The sequence below is a fragment of the Tupaia chinensis genome, unplaced genomic scaffold, assembly GCF_000334495.1.
Source record: "Tupaia chinensis unplaced genomic scaffold, TupChi_1.0 Scaffold148234_1, whole genome shotgun sequence".
Lineage (NCBI taxonomy): Eukaryota > Metazoa > Chordata > Mammalia > Scandentia > Tupaiidae > Tupaia > Tupaia belangeri.
In genome coordinates this window covers 3,336,477-3,346,153 of record NW_006208084.1, presented here as the reverse complement: position 1 = coordinate 3,346,153, position 9,677 = coordinate 3,336,477, and the positions used below count along the sequence as shown (strand labels likewise).

The window sequence follows — 9,677 nt, the reverse complement described above, 5'->3', positions numbered from 1 at the left end:
GTGGCGGCGGGAGCTGCAGCGACAATGACTCCCTGGCTCGGGCTCGTCGTACTCCTGGGCAGCTGGAGTCTGGGAGACTGGGGCGCTGAGGCGTGCACATGCTCGCCCAGCCACCCCCAGGACGCCTTCTGCAACTCCGACATCGGTAAGCGCTCTCGGTTCCCCTGCCCGAGTCCCGTGCTGCAGCAAGATCTGCCGCGCTGCCCAGAATGGCAATGCGAACCCCGTTCCTTTTCTGTGCCCCATAAGCGGGACAGACGACTTGGGGCAGGGTGACCAGACTCAGTTTCCTTTGGTGGGATCTCCGACATAGCTGCAGGGGTAAACGCCTCTCACTGGAACCCCACGGTGGCCGAGTGTACCCCCTGTTGCCTTCTGCTCTCCTTTTAGGATGTGAGGTCCCTACCGGTCCTTTTGACATCTGGAGAAATTTCCTATTCCCTATTGAAGGATGCTGAGCTGGAGAAGGGTGGAGACAAAGTTTCTAAAACCCCTAATGCTAACCAAAGCGCTAGGATACTGAATAGTTAAAGAAAAAAGTTGCCAGCCATGTGTTGGGAAAGTTGCAGAAGAAACTTGAAGTTTTCTGAGTTTGCATCGTCTCCGCCTTATGAAATTCATGCGTTTCATTGAGACCCAGCGCAGCCCCAGGCTTCCCAGGAGGGTGCTAACCAGAGCTTCTTGAACTGCCACGTTTGGGTGGATTTAAGGAGAGAAATGAGAAAGCGGTGGCGTTGGCTCTCCCCCTGGAGGAACTGTATTTGAGAGTGTTGATAGCAAGCAGGAGGTAGCCTGTGTGAGGGATCACTTATCACATAGCTGTGAAAATTCACAGGAAGGCTATTTTTTTTTCCTTGAATATGTGTGGGGAGGGGGAAGAATGAGCAGTGGAAAATAGATTTGTCACCAAAAGAACAAAAATGCCAAGGGTCACACATGCCAGAGTGACAGCTCCAAACTGGGTTCAGCATTTTGAGTCGAAAGACCTGGCAAGAAGGAAAGCCAGTTTTTAGGGAGGACCTTAACAGTGTCCTGGGGGAAGTTTTCGGGAGTATTCTCGACACTCGTGTTTGGGTGGCCAGAGGTGGGGTGGCAGCTAGAAAACATCTCTCCCCGTTTCCAGCTCCTGAATGTGTCCAGTGGCCTGCCCTCTCCGTGTGTGTGTGTGTGTGTGTGTGTGTGTGTGTGCATGCGGAGCTGTGCGCCATGGGCTGGGACAGTCTAGCCGCCCTCTGCTTGGATCGATTCAGAGGTGAAGAATGGAGCGTGTGTGTTTTAAGTACAGTCATAAAGGGGAAGGAAAATTTCCACTGGGTCTTGGGTGAGGGACTGCACAAGTGTGTTGCGGTGAGGAGAGGGAGGAGGCAGGAACTTGGCAGGGGAGGAGTTGGGAGGGATGCTGCCCATGAGCCAAGCCGAGCAGAGAAGTCAGAGAGGTGGCTGCGGTGACCAGGTCAGTCCTGTGGCAGCCCAGGGTATTTGTGTGACCTGGGGTCAGAGCAACCTTCCCTCTCAGGGGAACCTAGCTGGTCCCTGGATTGTCTGTGGATTGCTCGGAAAGACTCTTTTGGGCTACCTGAGGCTGGGGAAGGTTTTCTCCCGATTCCACTTGGCCTTTCCCTCCTCCCCCTAGCTGGTAACATTCCCACCTGATTACTGTTCAGGGTGGTGCTGAGGGCCAGGAGGCCAGCAGTTGGGATCAGGGTGTGCAAGCTCACAGCCTACTAAGTGCTCTTCTGCTGGAAAACACGGGCAGGGTGTTCATTTGTTGTATGTGGTGGAGGGGGACCTCATCCCTGTCCCTTGCCCTTGACTTTGGGGTTCTTACCCTGGAAGTTTTAGGGAAAAGCAGAAACAGAAGCAAGCAGATCCTGCTTCCAGTCAGGGCCCTCCAACTGTGTTGGCCGCTTCAGTTTTCACTTAGGTTTCCTACTGTGGGTCTGGGCTAATGCAGAACGTTTCTTGACAATTCTCTGGGTTTATTCAAGGAATACCTCCTTCTCTCCCTCTGCACCTTAGTAAACGACTCAGAGAAAAAAGCTAGGTTACCAGAAAGGGTCCAAAGACCAGAGCATTGCGGTGGCAAAAATAAAAAATAGATGAGGAATCTTCGATGCTCTGGCGCAGTTCCCAACCTGCGCTGCCTCGGTGTGGTACGCTGTGCTAGTGGCAGGGATGAGCTAATGCTTTTAAAAAGGGGAGGTGTGGGTGTGAGCTGTTTGCTTTCTGACCTCCCACCGCCTTCAAGAGCACCCTGCCTGTGTCCAGTAGGTGGCTCCCAATTTTCCTCGCTCAAAGCCTTTCTGGTTTCCAACTGGGGTTGAAGTTTGGCCTGTTCTTCCCTGAAGGAAAAGTGCAGGAGCTCCCCCCTCCCCCGAACCCCTGAACCTCACCCACTGGAGCTGTGGTCCACTAAAGGGGCTCATGCCAGCCCAACAACTTACCCTTCCAGAACCTTCCTGGTTGTTTTTTCTTCCTGGCTGGGTGCCATGTTGCCTGGCAATGCATGCCTGGCTTGGCTCTCCCTTGGGGCTCCCCTCTTGGCCTCCCCTCCTCTCACTCGGCATCCACAGGTGTCTCTTGGCCTCCCCTCCTCTCACTCGGCATCCACAGGTGTCTCTTGGCCTCCCCTCCGCTCACTCGGCATCCACAGGTGTCTCTTGGCTTCCCCTCCTCTCACTCGGCATCCACAGGTGTCTCTTCCTGCCTTTCTTCCCCAAGGCCATAGACTGGCACTGCCTTCTGGATGAAGAGGAGTTAAAAGGTGTTTCTATGGCAACTCCGGGCCCTGCACCCTATGGAAGTGTTTAGGAGAAGAATAAACTACATGCGGCTTATAAAACACACTGTGGGGGAAAGAAAGGGGCTTGGCAGCCGTCAGGATGCTGGCGGCCCCCCTTCCCACCAGCCCTTGCCCCTGAAACTCCTGACAAAATCTTGACTCTGGAGAAGGAAAAGGGAGGGGGCTGGGAATGAAGAAGGCAGCCTCGGCTGGGCAGATCCTGCTCTGGCAGCTCCGTCCAGCTCAGGAAGGAGTGGGTTGTGCCAAGAACTTTCTGAAAATTGGGGTGTGTGTGTGTGGTTTCTGCAAAGTTGGGGCGGGGAGCAGAGAGAGAATTCTGCTTCAGAATGCCAAACCCTTCTCTCCAGCCCCCTTTCCATGGGTGAATGGGGCTTTGATTTGGGGTATTGGGGGCCTGCCCTGAGCCTGTGGGGAAGTTGAGAGTAGACTCAGCTTGGGGGCCTGCTGCCAGCCCTGGAGGACGGCCCTGGGATAGCTCTGAATTGTTTATACAGGGGCCCATGCCAGCGGATTCCTTCAGTATCAGATCTGAGGCTGTGGTTTGAGCAGAGAAATCATTTTCAAAGAAACAAGATCCATTCTCTTTTCACTCTCACACATATGTACACCTCAGCACTGGGCTTTGTTTCTTCAGGAAAATAAAAAGGTTCAACTTCAGAGAAGAGCCAGTCACTTGATGAGTGTTAAGAAGGGGGGAGGGGGGAACCGGCAGTTAGCGTAATGGCTATGTCTCTGGACTCCCACGTAGTCAACTGCAGTTCGTGTCCCGGACCCAGTGGCTTAAAACTCACGCCGGGTGCGTGTGCGTGCGTGCCCAAGATCCCGAGAGGAGAATGGAGGAGAAGGGATTGTGGCATGACCATCTCCCCTGGGTCGTGATTTCTCACTTTCTATCTCTATGTCTCTCTCTGTCTGGTGAGTGCATGCGCCCTATAGCGAAAACCTCTCCAAAAAAAAAAAAAAAAAGAAGGGGGGAGGGGACAGACACAGGCCATAGACATCTTGGGAACCATGGAAAAGGGAGAGCCACTGTTAAGGTGTCAGAGGGAATGGACAGCTCTCTGAGCCCTACTGATACAAATCCTTCACCGATGCTGCCTCTTTCATATACCCAACAATCTGATGAGCAGACATTATACCCATTTTTCAGATGGAAAATACTGAGGCTCAAAGAGGTTGTGTTTGCCAAAGTTCACCCACTACCCAATCTGAAAAGTAGGTATTGTGTCCATTTTTGAGATAGGAAACACTGAGGCTGAGAAAGGTTGTGCTCGCCCAAGGCCACCCAGCGCCACCCAGCAACTAAGTGGTGAGGCTAGAATTTATTCTTAGTAATGCCATTCTTCAAGCATTTGTCAACACTCATGGACCCATATATTCCAAGGCAGACAGCCATTCTAGAATTAAGATGGCTAACATTTGAAGAATACTTCACTTATTGATCGGAGAAGTTTTCTTTAAGAATATAGAGACAACCAAAATGGCCAGAGGTTTTGACTAAATATCATCTTTAGGGAGAGCACACTTACTTTTATCACCATCATTATTTGGGGGTGAGAAAAACAAAGGAAAATGTCTAAGGTTCTTAGTTTATTAGAAATGGAAAAGACCCTCAAAATCATCAAGCCAAAGTGAAACAATGACTCATTTTGTCCAAGGAGAAGTACAGCTCATAGAGACAAGATTTCTCAGGTGTCACGACTCTTTCCTTTCTAGATAGGGGTGCATTGGGCTTCCCCGCTGAGAGCCGCCTACACTATGTAGTGGTGGGAGGACAGCTGGGGAGGAGGTCAGAGAACTGGGCCCTGGCTGGAGAAGCTGTCTCTCTGACAGCTGTGTCCCTTTCACAGCCCCTGGGTAGATAAGACTAGAAAAGTGGCCATGGAAGTGGCTTGGGTGGAGGGATTTTTGTTTGTTTTGCAGGAACAGCAGGAACCATTCAGCTCTACTGCTGAATGGCACATTCCAACAGGTTCATTAATTAAAAACAAAAACAACAACACAATTCTCCATTGCCTTTGGCTTTTACCATTCCAGCCAGGATGGATGAGGAGGCCCCTTCTTCCAGCTTTTGTCATAGTCGACTCCTGGGTGGCCTGGAGAGGCAGTGCTGGGTGGTGGGAGGCCATGGAGAGGGCAGATCTGGGCTCAACTCCTTCCTCTGCTCTCGTTGGCTGTGTGTGCTTAGGCCCCTTATTGGATGTCCTTAAGCTTTAGCTTCCTCATTTATAAAAGGGGATAATAATTCATATCATCTCAGTACTTTTAAAGCTATGACTATTATATGAATACATTTTATGTTCATTATGTATATATCTGCACATGTCTCCCTCCATTTATACATGTGTATCTTATCTATCATCTACATCTATCAATCATCTATCTAGCCTATCTATCTATCTGTCTATCTATCATCTCTCTCTATCGTCTCTCTATCTATCTCTATCTATCTTTCTGTCATCTATCTATATCTATCTATCACCTAGTCAGGGAAAGGTCAAGTCCTTTTTGATCATTCCCTCTAATTCTAGTTCCTTCTCCCAATCTTTTCTTCCTTATGCATTTGCATACATGGGTCCCCATAGAAAACTGATAGTAGTTTTTCTCTAAAAAATGTAAATAGTTGGACACTATACATAGTGGAATATCACATGTAGCCTGCTTTCCTTCATTCATTCAATGGTGTGCATCAGAGCTCTTTCTCAGTTAGTAGACCTACAGATCTCTTTCATTCTTTTTATGTGTAGTATTCCATAGGGTTAAAATTTTGAAAAGCTGGGAACCAGCAGTTAGCGTAATGGCTGCGTCGCTGGACTCCCATGTCGTCGACTGCGGTTCGCGTCCCGGACCAGGTGGCTTAAAACTCACGCCAGGTGCGTGTGCGTGCGTGCCCAAGATCCCGAGAGGAGAATGGAGGAGAAGGGATTGCGGCGTGACCATCCCCCCTATGGGGTGATTTCTCACTTTCTGTCTCTATGTCTCTCTCTGTCTGGTGAGCGCACGCGCCCTATAGTGAAAAACTTCTCCCCCCCAAAATTTTTTTTTTGAAAAGCTAATAATTATAGAGTGACTGTGACGTGCCAAGTACCATTCTAAATGATTGACATGCATGAACTCATTTAATTCTCTCAACAGTCCTATGAGGAAGAGATGTTATTGTCATCTCCACTTTACAGCTAAGGAAACTGAGGCTTAGCAAAATTAGATAGCTTGTTCAAGGTTACATCACTGTATTTAAACCCCTGCAGCCTGACTTTAACATAGGTTTAACTGTTATACTATATATTAAATTGTATTATATTATACTATGAATCATATTATGCATATATATGTGTGTGTATATATATATATATACACACACACACATACACACAAACTATTATCTTACTCTAATAATGTAATATCCATATTATAGATATACCATAATTTACTTAGCCAGTTCCCATTGATGGGTATCTAAATTTCTAACAATTTTTTATCCCTACAAAGAATTCTGCTACACTTAGTTGTGTAGTTCTCTAGCCATGTGTATGGCTATTTCTCTGTAGCAAATACACAATTGGAATTATGGATATAAGGTATGTTCTGTTCACATTTCAAGAGTCCCTGCCAATTCGCCCAGCAGAGTAGCTGGTTCTTTTCATATGTGCAATATGAAAAGAAGGAAGAACTATCACAACCCTGCACTTGAGATACTCCGCGCTTCTCTCAAATTGGAGAACAACTTATAATTTTTATTGACTGTGCTTTTTTTTTTTCCTTTGTGTTTACCCCTTTGTCTCTTTGAAAGGAAGCAAAATTAGGGCCGCTTTGACCAAGTTAATGGAGTGTCTTTACAGGGAGAAAGGGGCTTAAGTGCCAGGGAGCTGTGGTTTCAGAGTGAGTCAGGTGAAGTTTGCTTCATTTTTTTCACTTTCGAAATGAGCAACAGTGCCTTTTATTTCATTTAGTTGTTTGACTTTGGGATTTTACATGAACAGGTCCCCAAGTATTTGGGGCTGTATTTTAAACACATGTGCATAGAGTTTTTCTTGATTTATTCTTTACTTTTGTTTTTAAATACTGGGTTTTGCTATACCACCATCCTACTGCCTCAGCCTCCTGTGTAGCTGGGATTACTGGCTCACACCACCACGGCATTGCAGGTGAGCTGGAAGTTGAACCAAGGCCTCCAGTATGGCCTCACCCTGTCAAGTAGAAGTGTCTACCACATGCGCTACCATGGCTGGGCCCAGTTTTGCTTTCTGACTCAAAAATGTCCCCTGGCCATGCTCATGGTGACAGCAACGGGATTCTGCCCTCTCCCCCTGCTCCTTGTTGCGTGTGGATGGTTCTTAGATGGGTGTGGTGGAATAGCCAAGAAGGTGAAGGTGGACTGGTGAGAAGAAGGCAGGTGGGCTGCAGCCAAGAAAGGCATGTGAGTCTCATCACTGTGGGAGCTGGAAGGCTGGCTTAAGAGAAAATCCCACTGTCTTAATTAAAACTCTTCAGTAGACTCTTGCAATAGAGTGTCATAAAATGGCTTTTACAAGGGCCAGTGTGGACCTGCCTACCTCTTCACCATTGTCTCATCACTGCCCCTTCCTGTTCAAGCTGTTCATCTTCTTTCTCTGGCTCTTGGCCCATAGAGTCCCTTTGGTTTTGAATTCCCTCATTAACTTCTCATTTTCCAGGCTTCATTTCATCCCATTTCTCTGCCTGCTCCCTGGCCTTAGCACAGAAGAACCACTGCACCTTGTCCAAATTTTAAGCTTGCTTAAAAACAGCATCTCTAATAAAAGCCAAATTCTCTGAAGCTACATGGGGAATTCCCAGATGGGACCATTCCTGGGCTGGAAGAGATCTTATAGCTGTGCATCACCCAAGGAGATGCATCTCACCCCTCTGAAAGCAGAGGTGCCTGCTGTGCTTTCTGCATTACTTGGTAAGTCCAGTCTTATCTCTAGTGGACATGACATACCAGCACCCTCTGAGGGGAAAAGTGGAGCTTTCTAAATGCCACCCCAGTAAAAGACACCGAAACAAAAATGCCCTTTCACTGAAGTGCACTTACTATGCCCCAGGTGGTACCAAACTTACCACTTGTGTACCATATGTGTCACTTGAATGCCAGGCATTCCATGAGGTAGGGTCCTCATCTTTCTATGGCCTGATCAGCCATAGAAAGTTAGAGAGGTGAAATCACTTGCCCAGGATTACACCACTAAGAGACAGATGAGTCAGAATCTACTTGCTCCGTCTGTCTTCAAAATCTAGATTCAAAACCTGAATTCCCAATTATTCTTTCCTATAAACCAAGGGCTGGAACTCTTTAGACTTGGGAAGAGTACCTGTTTTGCCACTTCTCACAGTGTTCTTATCTTCGATTTTCTCCCATAGACTTCTCCAGCCTCAGCCTCCCCTGATTCACTAGCTTAACTATACGGCTGATCATTGAAATTGAGATGGGAACCCATGTCTTCTGAGGTCAACCCCAATATTTTTCAAGGCTCTGGAGCTTCCCTTCCCTCTTCCAACTGCTCAAGCATGTTTGCCTCTGTATCATCAATTCTGATCCTAACAAAACCATGCCTCATACCTTAATTCGGATTCCTCACTCAGTGCTCTTTTTAGTCTATCCTCAGTGGTTCCAACCTTTTCAACACCAAAGAATATCTTTCATTAATGTTCCCTCCACTGGAGTCTGTATTTGGGAAAATTATCCATCACAACTTCATGTGTTGAGTGTTGATTCTTTTTCCATTGAAAAACAAGTTAAAATATAACCATGATTGCGGATATTAACCAGTCATTATTCTGACATAATCAGCTAACACAATTATTAATTGCAGCCCAGAGCAAGGAAGCATGGTGTTTTCATTAGCCTGGGGAGTTTCCTCCTGAGTTGCTGGATGACTGCATTGTACGATTTGGGCTGGCTTACTGAATTGCTTTAAATAGCTCTTAGACCCCCTTCATAAATCACTGTATTCTGCCTCTCTTAAGGTTGGTTCATTAGTTTCACACCATTTACCCTCTGTTTCCTCATGGGCAGGTCCCATGCACTTATGCCCTTGCCACCTCTCCATGTTACCCACAGTGCAACAAACGGGCCTGGTGGAGGCAGCGGGTAACCCAGTGTCCTGGTTGAGATTGAGATGCATACCCTTTCAGAAGAGGTGACACCGGTTCAGGAATTGGTTTTCCCGTGTCCATTTCTACCAGGTAGCAGCATACCAAATACTGGATCTAGTAAAAGGAACATACTAAATAGTATCTGACAGTAGGTCACCAGGTGTGTATCCCAGCTGTAGTGGAACTAAGAGGTCTTTTTGCTTGGTTGCTAAAAACTTACTGTCCAGAGGAACAGAGATGGCCTGCAGAACCTTTTCTGACCCATTTAGAAGCCATCTGTGGGACTGGGGTAGGTTGGCTGCCACAGAAGGGGTGGCCCACACTGCTTAACACCCAGGCTAATTTATGTTCACATAAACCTTGTCACCTAATGGTGGCATTCACGGCTTGGAGACTAGAGACTTTAAGCATTCCCAGGCCTGTAACCACCTGGTTTGTTGTAGGGGTGGGGAAGGGAAGGGAAGGTGTATGATTTGACCTCAGAGAACCCAAGGTAAAACTCAGCTGGTGGAAAAATAGAGCCTTGGGGTGAAGGAGGGTGGGGAGGGATGTGGGGGTGGGGGGGACTGGAGAGGGGAAATCCTGAGCACACCAAGCCTCAGAGAGCCTTTCCGGAACCAGAGACTTTAACTGTTACACGGCAATTATCCCCTCTCTGCCACCCAACTTTGATCCTTCTCGGAATGAGCCAGCTGTCTGCACAGAACGGCTGTTTCACTCAGAAATCTTAGCATTCCTGTAATCCCCAGATTAGGGTGTA

The 9,677-nt window shown here is 47.6% G+C and overlaps 2 protein-coding genes across 5 annotated transcripts in view; one reads left to right on the top strand and one right to left on the bottom strand.

The window, feature by feature from the left end:
* Nucleotides 1-9,677, bottom strand: part of SYN3 (synapsin III) — a 523,616-nt gene that overhangs the window by 298,271 nt on the left and 215,668 nt on the right. The window lies entirely within an intron of this gene.
* The window catches only part of TIMP3 (TIMP metallopeptidase inhibitor 3), a 67,422-nt gene continuing 57,751 nt past the window's right edge, over nt 7-9,677 (top strand). The window contains exon 1 of the mRNA XM_006170334.1: nt 7-145. Within this exon, the coding sequence (XP_006170396.1) occupies nt 25-145 (121 nt within the window). The 5' untranslated portion in view covers nt 7-24. The remainder of the gene's footprint in view (nt 146-9,677) is intronic.